Source organism: Gracilinanus agilis, chromosome 6 (assembly GCF_016433145.1).
Source record: "Gracilinanus agilis isolate LMUSP501 chromosome 6, AgileGrace, whole genome shotgun sequence".
Classification (NCBI taxonomy): domain Eukaryota; kingdom Metazoa; phylum Chordata; class Mammalia; order Didelphimorphia; family Didelphidae; genus Gracilinanus; species Gracilinanus agilis.
This window is the reverse complement of record NC_058135.1, coordinates 114055374-114071988: the sequence shown is the minus strand read 5'-3', so window position 1 is coordinate 114071988 and position 16615 is coordinate 114055374. Positions and strand designations below refer to the sequence as shown.

General features: G+C 33.0%; 1 protein-coding gene across 1 annotated transcript in view; it reads right to left on the bottom strand.

Annotated features, from left to right (window-relative positions):
* The window catches only part of PDGFC (platelet derived growth factor C), a 231621-nt gene that overhangs the window by 89567 nt on the left and 125439 nt on the right, over window positions 1-16615 (bottom strand). Inside the window, exon 2 of the mRNA XM_044682195.1 lies at window positions 11498-11693. Coding sequence (XP_044538130.1) covers window positions 11498-11693 — 196 coding nt within the window. The remainder of the gene's footprint in view (window positions 1-11497; window positions 11694-16615) is intronic.

The following is a 16615-nucleotide window of genomic DNA, read 5'->3' as shown; positions in this document are numbered from 1 at the left end:
ACCCGTGGCCATCACTGGTCCCCTGGATCGCTGCAGCATCCACCAGGGGGCGGTAGCACCCACTTTGGGAATCACTATGGTATATGATTGTAATAGAATACTACTGCGCCTTAAGAAATGATGAGCAGATTAATTACAAAAAAACCATGGAAAGACCTACATGAAATTATGAATTGTGAACAAGCAGAACCAAGAGAACATTATATTCAGCAACAGAAATATTCTTTGAAAAATGACTTGTGTATGTCTATCTCCAGAGAAAGAATTGATAGACACAAGCATATATATATATATATATATATATATATATATATGTATATGTATATATATATAAATATATATATACATATATATTACTATATTTCATCTAAGATATTCTTTATTGACATAAACACAAAGGGATTTAGCACTCAAGAATATTGAATTGAGCTGTTGTTGCTAGTTGGGCAGATACTAAATTTATATTAGATTATACTGTGGTCTAAAACTGTGCTAAGACTTTGGGGATATGCTATTTGTCCATGTATATATAGGTATGTTTATGTGAATTAATGCATATTTTTTACATATAATTATACAGTTACTTTTTAAAATTGCTGACTTTCTAAACCACTGAGTGGTCAATATTTAAGATAAAAATGACAAAATGTTTTTAAATTTCTCATGTATTTTAAAAACAAAATCACACAACATTACTCCTTAGAATAGATGATGTATGCTAAAGTTATTAGCCCCACTTAGCAGATGAGGAAACTGAGATTCAGGAAAGCTGAATGTTTTTCCCATTGTCAACAAACTAGTACTAAAAGCAGAATTATAACTTGGTCTCTGCTGATTCCAAATTTGACATTATTTCCTATCCATAGACTGAGTTACAGGCCTCAGGAAGATTAAAGTTCATCTAGACATTTATTTCATAAAGTATGAAAAACACTTTCTTTTTCTGCATAGTCTGGTATTTACTGAAACATATTTAATAAGCCAGATATTCTTCCTCTATCAGAATCAGCAAAATATTAGTAGAATAAAACCAATAGTATGTAATGTACTATTGATGGAATTGTGAACTGATCTATTTTGTTATAAAACTATGTATACCTTTTGACCCAGCAATACCATCATTAGGCTTATTTACTAAAGCGATTTGAGGAAAAGGAAAAGAACTCTATGTTCTAAAATATTTGCAGTAGCTCTCTTTGTAGTTTAAAGAATGAGAAATTGAGGGGATTCTCATCAACTAGGGAATGACTAAAAAGTTGTGGAATATGATTTTGATGGAATACTACTATAACTTAAAAATGATGAGTAGATTAATTTTAGAAAAACATGGGAAGACCTACATGAAATTATGAAGAGTAAAACATGCAAAACCAAGAGCATTATGTATAGCCACAGAAATATTACTTGAAGGATGACTTGTGTATGCCCACCTCCAGAGAAAGGATTGATGATAAATAGAAAACAAGCAAAACAGTTTGACATATACATATATCTTTTTTTCAAAGGGATGCCTTCCCTAGTGTGGGGAGGAGGAGGGTGGGAAATATCTGGGAATTTTAATGTAACAAATTAAAAAAAAAATAATAGCATGAACAACAGTATAGCATCTAGTTAAGTTCTTACATTTTGTACAGGAAGAACAATGTTTATTCTCTCCCCTCCCCTTATCTAATTATTTTTTAATGCTGAGAGACCTACAAAGGAAATTTACATCTAATTTCTATTACTGATGTAATAGAAAGTACTGATAATCCTATTCTAAAGACTACTTGATATTTTTATCTTAACACTTTAAAAACATTTTGCCTTTACTTATTCTAATGTTCCCTCCATAAAGCCAAATAGAATTCCTTAATGACTGACATGGCTAAAAAAATTCAAGGTAGATTAGTGATATATTATTATTAATATGATATACTAACTTTGAATCATAAATTTACGGCTAGATGACACCACAAAGGTTGGCTAATTCAGCCTCCTCTCCCCCATTATAAATTATTATAAATGGGGAATGTGAGGCTTACAGAAATTTAGTGATTGTCCAAGGTCACCCAAGGAGTGGCAGGGCTAGGGTGAGAATATCAAATGTTTTAGCCACCAAAAAAGATGCTCTCTTGGAATATGCCTTTTAGAATATAGTATCATCTCCACATCATGTTGAGACACTGGAAAGAGAATTTAGGGAGTGATTCAATATTTTAAATTCAACAGAAAGAACAGGCAAGAATCAGCTCTGACACAAGGCTGAGGGACTTATGCGAAAGAAAACTAGCCACATTCAGAGGAAGAACTGTGGAAGGAGAAACACAGAAGAAAAACAACTGCTTGAACACATGGGCTAATGGGGATATTATTGGGGATGTAGACACTAAATGATAACTCTAGTCCAACTATTAATAATATGGAATTATGTCTTAATCAATGATTCATGTAAAACCCAATGGAACTGTGCATCGACTAAGAGTGGGTAGGGAGGTTTGGGGGAGAAGGAAAGAACATGAAACATGTAACTATGGGAAAATATTCAAAATTGAAATTTGAAAAAAAGAATCAGCTCTGACATAAAGTAGATGATTATTTTTCAAAAGAGAATAAATATCTCTCAGTAAGAATGGAATACCTGATTACACTTGCTATTACTATGAATGGAAGATTCTTTGATATTTGCTGATCAGTCTATATCATGTTTTTAGTTACAAGAAAGAATCTAAAAAGGCATGTGTTCTCTAAAAGGACCACAGCCTGCTCTGAACATTTCAAAGAGTTAGTTACAAAGCAGTTTGTGAGGCATAATGAGATTGACTTGATTTTTGACCATTGAAGTTGATTTCAAAATCAGGATGTTGTTACTTCAGCAACTCTCCACACAATGATTCTTTATTGAACGAAAATTTTCTAGTGAATTTGTATATTAATATTTTATGGTTCTAAATACTAGTTTTTTATTGGCTTACACATAACTATTGATACTTTGACGTATTTGTTTCACAAGAATACAATTTCTGTATGATTTAAGTACCTTTTTAAAAAGTTTTATTGAAAACTTACTGTTTTTAAAAATCACAGTCATTTATAAATATAGCATCTTTCTATAGGCAGTGAGCTTTCAATTGATCTGTTCACAGCTTCTAACATCACATTAAATTTTTTACACTTAAAATTCCCAACTTTATAAGGAAAGGTAGAACTCTTTTCCAATCAGGTTGTAAGTCAAGTCAATAAGCATCCATTAAACATTTACTTTGTGCCAGGCATTGTGCTAAACATTGGAGATAGAAAGGTAAACAATGTCTCTGTTCTCAAGGAGCCAGATGTAATAAGCACTGTGTACAAACAAGAAAGAGAGAGGATAAATTGGAGATAATCTCTGAGAAAAGACACTTTAGGGAATTTTGCTGAGACATAAAGGAACTAGTAAATCAAGAAGTTAGAGATAATGTGAGAATTAGTTGAAAACTTGTGGGACAACTTACAAGAATGGCCAGTCAGAAAATAAACTGTCTCTTACAACAGGGAAACCAGTGTCATTGAATTGAGGAGTGTGTAAGCAAGCTGGTAATGGAGAAAGAGATCAGTTTATGAAGTTTTAGAAGCCAGAAAGAGGATTTTGTATTTGATCCTGGAAATGGGAAATCATTGGGAGTTTGTTGGCATGGTCAGTCCTGTTGTTTAGGAAGATCAATCTGAAAGCTGAGTCGAAGATATCCAATTTGGAGGCCTGGGGAAAGATTCAAGCCAGAGAGAGATGAACATCTATAAAATTCTTATAAAACACTTGCTATAAAAATGCATTCTTTGATCACTAAAACTGATCACATCTCACTGACAATGACAGTTCCCAGGGCATTAGAAGAAAAAGACTCGGGAAAGAGAGTGGGAGAAGGATGTGGTATAGAATAGAAAGTAATAAGTACTCTTACTTAACTCATTACTTCCTTATCTAAATAAGAGAAGATAATGAGAGCATTTATTCTCCAAGTATCCTGTGGTAGAGAAAAAAGGGCTATTACGTCCTCATATATTGTTGTACCTCACAATTTTCCCCATTTCCAATACTAGTAAATATACATATATATGTACATATATATTAACTATGTAGTTTATTTGATTGATGCATCAATACTTTAATAGACTGGTGATAGCATCAGTGTAGAGACTTCTCCAATCAAGATAACAATATCTGCATCAATTTTAATCCCATTAGATCCTTGCCTATGTCCTTCTGCAAATAACATATAAAACTCCTACCCAATGCACTGAAAAATATCCCTTAATATTTTAGGGGTTCTAATATAGAAACTAATTAACAAAAGCTTACTTCATTCTCAATATATGACCATCCTCACTCTTTTCTTCTATGTCTTTTTATTTTGGTAATATTCTGTAGACCTTTTATATCAACATAACCTTTGGAAGTCACCTACAATTTTTATTTTTATGAGATCATGGCACACCCTAATTTGGAATCATATAAGGAAATAATATTAGGAAAATATTTGTGTGTTAGAGAGGCAATGAGCATCCTGAGACCATTAAAATGTTGTTCAAACCATCTCCTTTTGTTCAATTCCAAGTCCATTTCATTCACCAGATATAGCATTCATCCAAAGACTGATAGTCTGACTCAAGGAGTAGATGGTTCAAATGTGGCATATAAACTAATATAGAAGATGTTTTGTAATTATTAAAAATAAATACCTTACTTTTCTGCACTCTCTCTTTAGATCTTATACATATAATCTATCTAGTCTATAGGAAGTTCCGTAAAAGTCATGATCACCTATGTAAAGAATCCTATGCCACTGACATTTTAATGCATGTCACACATGAATGGAATGGATCATTTTTATTGCTTCCACATTGTTTTGAATTTCTTTATAAAGTCAATCTTGACCTAAATGTTCTACTTTGAGACTGGGTAACAGGCAACAGAAATATACCCAGTTTCAGAAACAAACTAAGGAAATAGAAATAAGACCATGTTTAATATAGGGACAATTAGACCAAAGTCTGGATATGTTCAAGAAGATTGTATTTTGTTCATACTAAGGCAAGATGACCAAAGCATCTGCTTAGGAAAATTTCAGATTTTGTTTAGTGTTTATACATTTTGTTAATCAAATTAAAATATCAGAATCTAATTATTTTCCTCTAGACATATCATAATTATTTTCCCAGTCAAATTTGTCCATTTGTGATGGAAGAAAATCATTGTAAAAAATGTGTCAGATGGATACCTTCATAATAAATAATTGATAATAATTATTCACTTGTAAAATGAGGGCATTGGTCTGGACAGGTTTCTTCTAGGTCTAAGGTCTTAGGTTCCTCTCAGATGCTTCTCTCACTGATAAAAGTGGAGAAAAGAAGATTTTGTGTTTCCAAAAAATTTGACAGAACAAAAACAAGAAAGAAGTAATGAAATGAGACATGTAAAATTAACTCATGACTACCCCCTAGCAATTAGTTCAGAAAACCTTGGCAATACAAGTAGAAATGATTGATACCATACTCACTATTATAGAGTATAAAGCACACTATTGGAACTCTGCCAGATAACCAATATTTGACTTATTCCCAGGTGTGTACATGCATGCATTTGTGTGTGAGAGAACCTGAATTTCCTTTACATAGACAGTATAGCTACATAACTAACTTTTCAGCTTTTCCACCAGATCAAAAGAACTATTCATGAACTGACTACATAGACATCTTTATACTTGAGAGCACCACAAGATTTTACAAGGAGGTTTATATCTATTCTAAATGAACTTGGTCCAATAATCAATAATCATTGTTCTTTTCAAGTACTTATTTTTACAAGGTCAGATGAAATCAATCTAAGAATAACCAATATCCTTTGTCTTGAAAATTATTCATTTTTTAAAAAATCATTACCTGCCATCTTAAAATCAATACTAAGCATTGGTCCTACAGCAGAAGAGAGTCAAGGACCAGGAAATGGGTATCAACTGATTTGTCCAGGATAACACAGTCAGGAAGTATCTAAGGACAGATCTGGACCTAAGGCCTCCTATCTGCCAACCTCACTCTCTATCCCTTAAATCACTTAGTTGTCCCCTGCCATCTATTTTCATTAAAACAAACAAAAAAATAAAAAAACAAAAACAAAAACAACCAAAAAAAACCTTACCTTCTGTCTTAGAATCAATACTGAATGGTAAGGGCTGGGCAATGAGGATTAAGTGACTTGTTCAGGGTCATAGAGCTAGGAAGTATCTGGGACCTGACTTGAACCCAAAATCTCCTGACTCCGGCTCTCCATCTATTGAGTCACCTAGTTGTCCCCATCATTTGCTTTTCACTCTCATCTTTATAAGGTGCGAATAAAGTAGTAAAGTGGGCTATACAAGATTCACAACTCAGTTAATCCTATCTAATAGGATTTCTTCAACATTTTAAATATCCATAATTGCCTTAAATATCCATAATTGCAAAAAAATCCATAATCTATAAAAAATCCATAATTTAGTGATTCCTTCTACATAAGCTGTAAGGGTTTCTCTGTGTCTTTTTAGTTCTTAAGAGTTACCATTACAAAAATTATTGCTTGGTGGCCATTTTTGTTCACTTACAGACAGACAGACAGACACACACACACACACACACATATATACATATATACATATACATATATATATATAATACATATTTACAATAAACCTATCAGAAGAGGCACGTGTCTGTGTGTGTACATATATATAGAAACTGAAAGGGTCATAGGCTGTGAACTTCATGAAATTTTAGAGGTTATTTAGTTTTTTTTTTATCTTATGGGCTCCTTCCATCTAGCAGATTAAAATGAAATGGGAAAATATTTAACTAAATAAATAAAAATACAAGACAACATGGATATTGTTAATTGTTGGTTTTCTAAGTTAAATGCTCTACAGAGATGTTTATTTGAGTTCAATACCACTGATCTAGGCCATACGTTACATTTTCTAGCTGAGGATGATGAGATCAAAGGAAATTAAATGATGTTTACAAACTAGGATGTGAAACCAGGTTCTCTGGCTCTGAATCCATAGTTCATAGAAAAATTGTATTAAAGACAAAATAATTTTAAAACATTTTTCTTAATTGTCACTATATTAAAATTTTATACAATTACAAGGAAGTCAGAATGAGAGCTTTTTTATAGAAAGCATTAACATATTTTAAACATATTTATTGAAAGCTTTAGCATTTTTAGAAAGCACAGAAAAAGTGAATATAAAACTAATTAAATATTAAATATAATGCTATTAAATATTTAAACTAGCAGTTAGACATGTTCATACAAATTAAGTCTGTCATGTTTCCTCCTCTCATTTCACTCTTCGGATTTAAAATTCACAATTTATTCTTCCTGTATTAACTCTGTAGCTGTGTATGATGTTCTCTTGGTTCTACTAATTTCACTTTCCTCATGTGGTTCTTTCCAAGTGTTTTTTTTTTAATTAGCCTCATAATCATTTCTTATAGAATAGTGTATTCAAGAATACATTTTGCTTTAAAATTTTATTTTTCCCCTTACAAATGTTGTTTCAGGACTTTCAAAATTGTACTTATTTTTTAAAATATCAAGTTGCTAATTTAAAGAAAAAAAAATCTTCAAATGCTTGTGATTTACTTAATTATTTATTTAATTAGCTAGGCAGAATCTTTCTAACTTGTCTAGGCTGAAAGAACAGAGGCCATCATGGTCAAATCCCATGACAGATTAGTATGGGAACTTAGATCTACTACATTTCCATATATGGACTGGTTTGCTTCCTCTTAAGCAGCCTGATGAGTTCCTCAAAACCTTCCCAGAAGGTCATCATATTGGTGTTGGATTTAATATGGACACCTGATTGGTTTCAGCCCTACTGCTGTTCAGAACTCTTCAGTTCAAGTAATCCACCTTCTGCCTCTCCAGTAACAGAAATCATTGGCTTGAAATATGACATCTGCCTCCAATCATTTAGTTGTTTTTTTGTTAAGTTAGAAATATTTAACAATATTAAACTAATAAAAAGAAAATGAAGTCATGTGTTAATATGGAAAGAAAATAAATGCAACTGGCTGCCTATAACAATTAATTTAGCAGGAAAACTACTTTTATAAAATAATGGATGATGAATAATTGAATTCTTTTGTAAAAACTAATTGTCATATATTGGTGTATATGCTAGACAGAAGAGCACAACATAGGATCTAGAGACCCATTAGAGTCAGGAAGACGTGGCTACAGCCCTTTCTCCCACAGGTACCACCTACGTGCCCATGGATAAATCTGTTAACTTCTCAATGCCCTGAGCAATCCTCACAAGACTGTAATTTACAGTTCAGTTATTGATCTGCATCCATGGAGGGAATATCTATGGCAAGAATAAGTAGAAGGATTTTATGAAAGCAGATGTTTCTTACAATTACACAAGTCAGTGATCTGGATCAGCCCTTCCCTGTTTCAAACAACAATATCAACAAGAAGAAACTTAGAATTTTAATTTCTTTTTCTATTTTCTTGGGAAATCAAAGTATAAAGTTTTCACACATAAAGTCATTTGCCAGTACCTTCCTTAGCTTCTAAAAAGATCTCATAGTGACAAGTTAGCAGTGTGCTTCAAAGCCACAAATGTGATAAATGGATGGCTAAAACCTTTGGAACTAACTAATCACACAAACTGTCCTCTATAGTACCGCCTTATACTTAGAATATGTGCAACATAAGCATCTTACTTGCACTTCCAATCAGAGGTGCAGAATCAGCAGCAAATGTTACTCTCTGTGGGAATACACACGCTCTTGGGCTTTCCTGCTGGTTCATCCCTGGAGACACATGGCCAGCTCCCAAGTGCCCTACTTTGTTCTGTCTCGAGCCCCAGATGTTGACCTAATTACCTCCTTGGCTTCTGTTTCTACTTTTCTCTTGCCTCGGTCCCTCCACTTTTCAGGGACACTGCAGATCAGGATTAAAGGATGATGGCTCTAACTCTAAAAGGTACCACCAGGTCTTTTTAGCCCAACCTCCACATTTTGACAGATTAGGGGACTGAGAATCACAATGATTAAGGGATACCCTGAAAGGTGTTAAGCAACAGACACAAGGTAAAGCAAGGACTTCTGACTCCAAAGCCAACAGAAGTAGGTGTTACAAGGGAGAGACCTTGGAACTTGGAGTGAGGAAAATTTGAGTATGAATATTGCTCAGATGTTTACTAGCCTTGGGCAAGTCACTTAACTGCTCTCAAGCTCATTTTTCTGATCTGAAAAATGAGAATAATAATAAGTTCTATTTTAGAGGGTTATTGTGACATTAAACAGAATAACATGTAAAATGTATTGTGATCTTCAAGTCCTCTATAAAAGGGATCATCTCAGACCCTTCCTGCTGATATTCTATAAAACATACATAGAAACAAATACACATATGTACACATTTTTATATACATGCATATATTATCATATAAGTTGCTGATGTCATTCAGTTTTTAAAAATAACTAAATTTTATTCTGCCATCTTAGTGTGCAAAATTAGATAAGCTACTCCCATTCTGAAAATCAAACCCAAGGCACACAGGGATAGAGGGCAGAAGAATCTAATTTCTAATTCCAGCTCTGTCATTAACTAATTTTGTAATTTTTGAACCAATCTCTTTACTTATTTCTTCTCATCTGAAAAAATAAGAAGATTGGACTAAATGATCTCTAAGGTCACTTCTAACTCTAAAAATCTATATCTCTAGAAGGAAAAACAAATCGAGTCGCCATAGATTTAGAACCAGAAAAGACTTTATCTTATCAAGTCTTCATCTGGCATAAGTAACTTGCCCAAGACTTTCCTACATAAGTAGAAAATAGCATAACTGGGAAAGCTAGGTGGCCTCAGACATTTCCAAGCTGCATGACTCTGGGCAAATCACTTAACCCCAATTGCCTAGGCATACTGCTCTTCTTCCTTGGAAGCAAAAGCCACTATTGATTCCAAGATGGAAGGTATGGGTTTAAAAAAAAATAGCAGAGGCAGAATTCAAACTCTGGCGATCTAAGTTCAAATCTATTATAGAAATATAGATTAAGAGATATAAAATATTTTAGAACCCCTTGGGTGCAAGTAGGTGCCAAAGTGGATAGAAAAAACAGCTCAGGAATCAAAACAATCTGAGTTCAAATCTACCTCCGGAATTTTTTAGCTCTGTGACTCCAGACACGTCACATAATCACTCATCATCTGCCTTAGTTTTTTCAACTCTAAAACTAGGATATTAATAGCATCACCTGGCAGGGTTGTTATGAGGATAAAATAAGATAATATTTGTAAAAGTTCTTGGCAGAGTGCTTTGCTTATAGTAGGCACTTAATAAATGCTAGTTCCCTTGATTACCCTTGTGAGGAAACAAGCTCAGGAAGTTAGAAAGGGTGATGATTTGAAACTGATCCACCCATGGTTTCAAATACTGACTTTGCCATTTAAAGGTATCCATCTTGTATAAGTCATTTAACTGCTCTAGACCTCAGTTTCTTACTCTGTAAAAATAAGTATTTGCATTACATGATCCTTAACATCTCTTCTAAACCTATGCTCTTATCCCAAAACTGACTAATTTGTTAAACATCAGAAATAGGTTTTGAAGCCAATTCTCCTGATACTACATTCAGGGTTCTTTCTAATGTGCCACACTCCAAAACAACATCTCCACTTATCTAAAGACTAAAGGGGAATAAGTTTGGTAAAAATAGAAACACTTAAAAAATTTATGAGGGAAATAAAAGACCTTTCAAGTTTTGTTTCTACTTGGATATACTTTCCTCTGTAGAAGGAAAAAAAAATCAAGTATATGTTTTTAAAAAGCTAAAGTCAAATATGTTCATGCTAAACTAATACCAGTGAAGTTAAAACTACAAAGGAGGAATGACCACCCAATCTGGATGAGAGCAGTCCCATGTAAAATATGAGACAATATTTGTATGGCATCTAGCAAGTAGGTGGTCTGCTAATGTGAAAGATTCCAGTTGACATAATGTTTACAAGTATATTTGTGAGAGTTCAGAAAATGGAATCCCATCCAGAAAAGCACAATTCTATCCAAAAGTCTTATTTTTTACTGTTGAATTCAATGAGCAATTATTAAGCACCAATCATATACAAAACAAAAATCCTTCTTTTTCTGAAATAAAATAGTTCACTGTATGTAGTCAGAAAGATAGGTCAGGACAGATAGAAAAATGTTCAATCTGAAAATAAATGTGTACACATATGGATGGCTAAACAGCTCTCTTTTCCCTCTTTCCTTTTTCTTTTTTTAAGTGGAAGCACTAAACATAGCTTTGAATTTGGGTTTGCATGTCTTATGTCAGCAGAAAAGCATACCAGGACAATGTAGTCATTCATAAATATAACATCAAAATTAAAGGCTATTATATTCTGGGTTTCTACAAACGATTTAGAAAAATCATAAGTCATCAAAGCTGTTTCAATGGTCTTTGAATTTTAAACCTGATAACTTACTTGCATATGTCATCTTCTGGGTCTTCTAGCCCAAATCTTTCATCAAAAGTCAGTTGTATCCACATGTTTTCTTCTGCTGTTACTAATCTCCATACTAGGACTGTGTTTCTAGGGTAGGTATGAGGGAACTTGGGGCTGTGAATACTTCCATTCGTGGTGACTGTAATAATCCTCTCATGCTGGGGATCTTGTACTCCTAAAGTAAAGATAAACATACAAAGACTTATCAGTAGACTTATCCAAAATCCTGGGAGATAGTATGAGTTTTAATATGTGCTGTTGGACTTGGGATCGAATAATTTCTTCATCACTCACCACCTGGGCAAGTCAATTTTCCCTTCTCTAGGACTCCATAATTGGAGACACTTAGGCTAGATGACCTCTAAAATCCTTTCCAGATCTAAATCTATGTTCAAATAATCTATAAACTTTTGAAAAACTCTTCATTTTAAATTTTTCAGAGAATGTAGTAGGTCATGATTCAGACTCACACAAAATCACCAGAAGACAAATGTCAAAAATAGAAGACTTGATAGTTTAATGGCTCTCTTACCAAATGAAGATATCATTCTTTCATACACCACAAATAGATTCTTTAGTTGGTATAGTAAAATACATTTATGACTCAAAAGCCAGGCATCATAAATAATTTTTTTACCCAGACATGATTACATCATTCCTAGTATTTTGATTCCCTCCACTTGTTGGTAACTCATACTTTTACAAAAGGTATCCATGTCCCTAAAAATTTAAATGATTCACCCATGATGATCCAGCTACTATGACAGAGATGGGGCTTGAAGCCAAGTTTCCCTGACTCAAAGCCTTGTCCTCTATATCTATAACACTTTGCCTCTGGAAATTTCAATGACATTCATTTTCAGTGACATATATACAAGAAATATTCATCGGTTCTAATAAAATGTTCATGTCAATTCATTTTAGCTACAGTTTAAAAATCAAAATTGGATTTAAATATGCGTATATTTAAATATAGACAAATAACAGATATTCATATCTCTTTATATTAAATGTTATATTACACATCTATATCAAAATATAAGAAATAATACATAAGCATATATTTATCTGAATATAGATGTGATAATCATTTAAATTTACTTTGAGAATCAAATGAACTTATTTTCCTATTCTATTGTTACTCATAACAAGAGCTGTTTTTTCAACCTCTCAGGGACACACATTAAAATCACTGAATTTAAAACTTTAATTTCCAGGATTTATTAAATGCATTACATCAGCTAAATAGGGGAAGATATGTCAGAAGGCATCAAATTTATCACTACTTCCTCATTTTGCAAATGGGGAAACTGAGACCTGACAAGGTAAAATAACATACCCCAAACCACACAGCTTGCAACCATTGAAAGATAGGACTTGAAACTGTCTTTCAGCTAAAGAGTCAGTATTCTTTTCTATATCCTAACTTCCTGCCTCCTCAAGTTTCTAGGTGTTCTACAAAGTATTAACTTTGTTGGTCAGCTACAAAATATGTAATTACTTGATGCACACTATAAAAATTGTGCCCAAGTGTAATAAATGTATATATAGACAAAGATATAAATGTACCATCTCTTTCTCATCTCCACATTGATATACATATCATAGGCCAAGGTATTTGGGAATATAGTTCATTCCCTCATTCACATCAAAAATAAAATTTTAATATGAAATGTGGAGATCTAGCAGTTAATTAAGCCTGTCAAATGGCCAGACTTCTTCTGATACTTTGTAAAAGTTATGCAAGTCCATGTGGACAAAGGGATGCATAGGATTATGTGTATGTGTGCCTGTTTAACATCCTCTCCACTGCTTTCTTCTATCTCCATCATAACCACCACATTTTTAACAATTATGTTATGCTTGTCTCTTTCTCATCAAATTAGATCAATTCCATCTGTTTTCTCATTTCCTTTGTTTAAATGTATCTCTTCTTGCATTCAAATAAAGTTTCTTCTCATTCATCGTAAATAAAACTATTTTCTGAATCCAAGTTTCTTCTTAATGAGAATTAAGGATATATCACTGAAAAATATCTCTGAAATTAATTCAGAGATATTTTCAGTGATATATCCTTAATTCTCATTAAAACAATGAGGAAAATGATTACTAGTTGAATTAGTCTTTGACTTGGAAGTTACCATTAGTTCTGACTAATGTTGGCATTCACAACCTCCTTAATCTTAGACGTAATACACTGGGATGGGTAGCAAGTTAGACTAAGAAACACCTTGAATTTTAGGCAACTTTAAGTTTGTACAGATTCCATAGTGCACTTACTTCCTCTAGAGCAGTGGTTCCCAAACTTTTTTTGCCTACAGCCCCCTTTCCAGAAAAAATATTACTTAGCGCCCCCTGGAAATTAATTTTTTAATTTCAATAGCAATTAATAGGAAAGATATATGTATTAATGTTTCTACCTTTTTCATAAAATATATTAAAGAAAGGTATAAATTAGAAACATTGAATTTTGAAATTATGAAACTATTTATTGAACTCAGAAATGCACCTGTGGCCATCACCACCACCCTGGATCACTGCAGCACCCACCAGGGGGTGGTGGTGCCCACTTTGGGAATCACTGCTCTAGAGCATCTTTGTGCACTTCTAGTGTTGAGTTAAGCAACTCATTAAACCAAAGGGAGAAAAAAAATCAGATTAATTTTCATTTAATAAATCGATTAATTATAATAAAACCTTTGAAATGTTGTGAGGTATTTTTGTGAGGGGAGGGAATATATTTCAAAAGATATTCTAATATTTAATGGAATGAAAATCAAACCAGTTTCCAATACATACTAAAGTTATATCATTGTTAGTAATTTCCTAAATAAAGCAAAATTATAATTTCAAAGAAAATAACTACTTTATTCTCCTTGTAGCCTAAGACACTCAATTGCAGTAATTTAGACAACTTCTAAGGCATATTAATTTCTTCTCGATATTGGGCTATTGAGGTATTATTGAAAGATTATTTTATGAATATTTAGGAGAAATTAATTATTCAGATTATTATATATGAAGTCACAATTTCTATGGCCTCAATTTCCCCAATAATGAAATGGGAAATTTGACCAGGTGAAATCTAATAGACTTTCAAGCTCTAAAAATTTTGACGCTTTTGCTACATTAGGTAAATAATATCTGAAAGAATAAATACATTTATTAATTTACCACCAAGGAAAATTTTGAACATAAGGATATATATAATTAGAGTTATTCTGAGTCTCCTTCACCCATTCCCAAAGACAAAATATATTAAGACAAAGGGCATTATAAGCACCTAAGTTTAAACTGTAGATCTGTCTAATCTCACATTCCATTCCCATAACACAATCAAAATCAAATTACTGGAGAAATTTAGTATTATGGAAAATATCTCTATGGAACACATTCCAATAATCTAAATATTTCAGAAATTAAGGCTATGGAAGGGGAAAGTAGGAGCATGAATCATGAAACCATGTTAAAAATGAATATTAATAAATGTTTAAAATTAAAAAAAAAAAGAAATCAAGGCTATGTGCTAAAGAGTTAAGCAAATATTCTCATCATAGCAACTAATGAACTATTTTTCAGAACAATACCCCCTCCCAATGTGCCCTGGCTAGATTTTATGTGATTTCATTTTTAAGCTTTTGTTTTCCAGCTATAATGAATACTTAATGCCTATGTCTCTATTTACAAACACGGCAATGTTTACTCTTTCACCTACACTCTACTAAATTGCAGTGTTATTAAAGGCTCTCAATTCTATTTTTGTATCCTGAGTTAAAGGTTGATGGCTAGAATGCATACACTTAAAATGGTGTTTACTATATCCTTTTTCTTTCTAATTCTGAATCCATTAGACTGTAATTAAATGTAATTTAAAGGCAGAAAATCCATGTCTTATTTGTGGTAAAGGAATTGTAAATGTTCTCTAAAATTGGATTGCTGTTCACAAAAGATTCATGCAAAATGCTCTGTGGGTTTTGCCAGGACACACATGTGATTTGCAGATGACAGTCAAAGTCTTGTGTGTAACCCAAACTATGAATGTAATAAAAAAATAAAAATAAAAAGGGTGGGAGAGAGGTGGTGGTGGTAAGAGGCAAAATGGGGTAAAGGTCAGTAATATATTGAATGACACTGTGACCTTTTATTTTGATTTTTATTAACTTAAGCACCAACTTTTTAATATAATTGGACTGCTAGAGAAAGGGACATGTTTTTGAATTATTTAATTGCATTATTTTTTTGCTGATCTGAAAGGGATTACTCAAAAAAAGGGCCCGTACATTAAAGCAGGTCATGTTTGTGTTAGTTAGCTCATTATGTTATCTAATCCTATACAGATTTCTTCAGTCAATGGAATGGTGCACACACATTTAGCATGACAAATGAAAATGCATAGTCTAAAAGATTCTTTCCTCTTCCAATGTACCATTTCTCCTTTTTATATTGCCGAGTCTTGAGAAGATGAAAGGAAAACACAAGACTAGATGGTAGAGATATTATTGAATAGTGAAATGACTAAAAAGCAGGCAGTCAGAATGAAGGAAGAGAATGGAGGATGGAGGAATGGTGGAATGGAGGAAAACTGTGGATGTAAAATGATTTGAAGTTGAATATGAGTTAACAGTGACAGGAGTAAACATGATTATAACCTCCTACCATGAAGAGAGAAGGTGAGAGTCTCACTCTTTCTGCTCTGTCAAAGTACACTTGGAATATTGTCATCAGTTTTGAGTGCTATCATCTTAAGAAAATCAATGAAAAGCAATCAGGATGACCAAAGGTCCTGAATCAAATCAATATGAGGATCATTTAAAGGAACTGAGAAGGTATGATATGGAGAGAAGATGACCAGCTAAAAACCACACCTTCTAAAATACTCCTTAGTGTACACATAGTCTAATAGGAGAGAGAACATCCAAAGAACTGTGTACAAAAGAGCTACACTCACATCTCTTCAATTCTTTCTCTCATCTTCTTTCTATTATCTCTCCTCTCTTCTGTAGTCCTCTCCTCTCCTTTCTTCCCTTTTCTCCTTTTCTCTCTTCTATTCTTCTCTCTCTCTCTCTCTCTCTCTCTCTCTCTCTCTCTCTCTCTCTC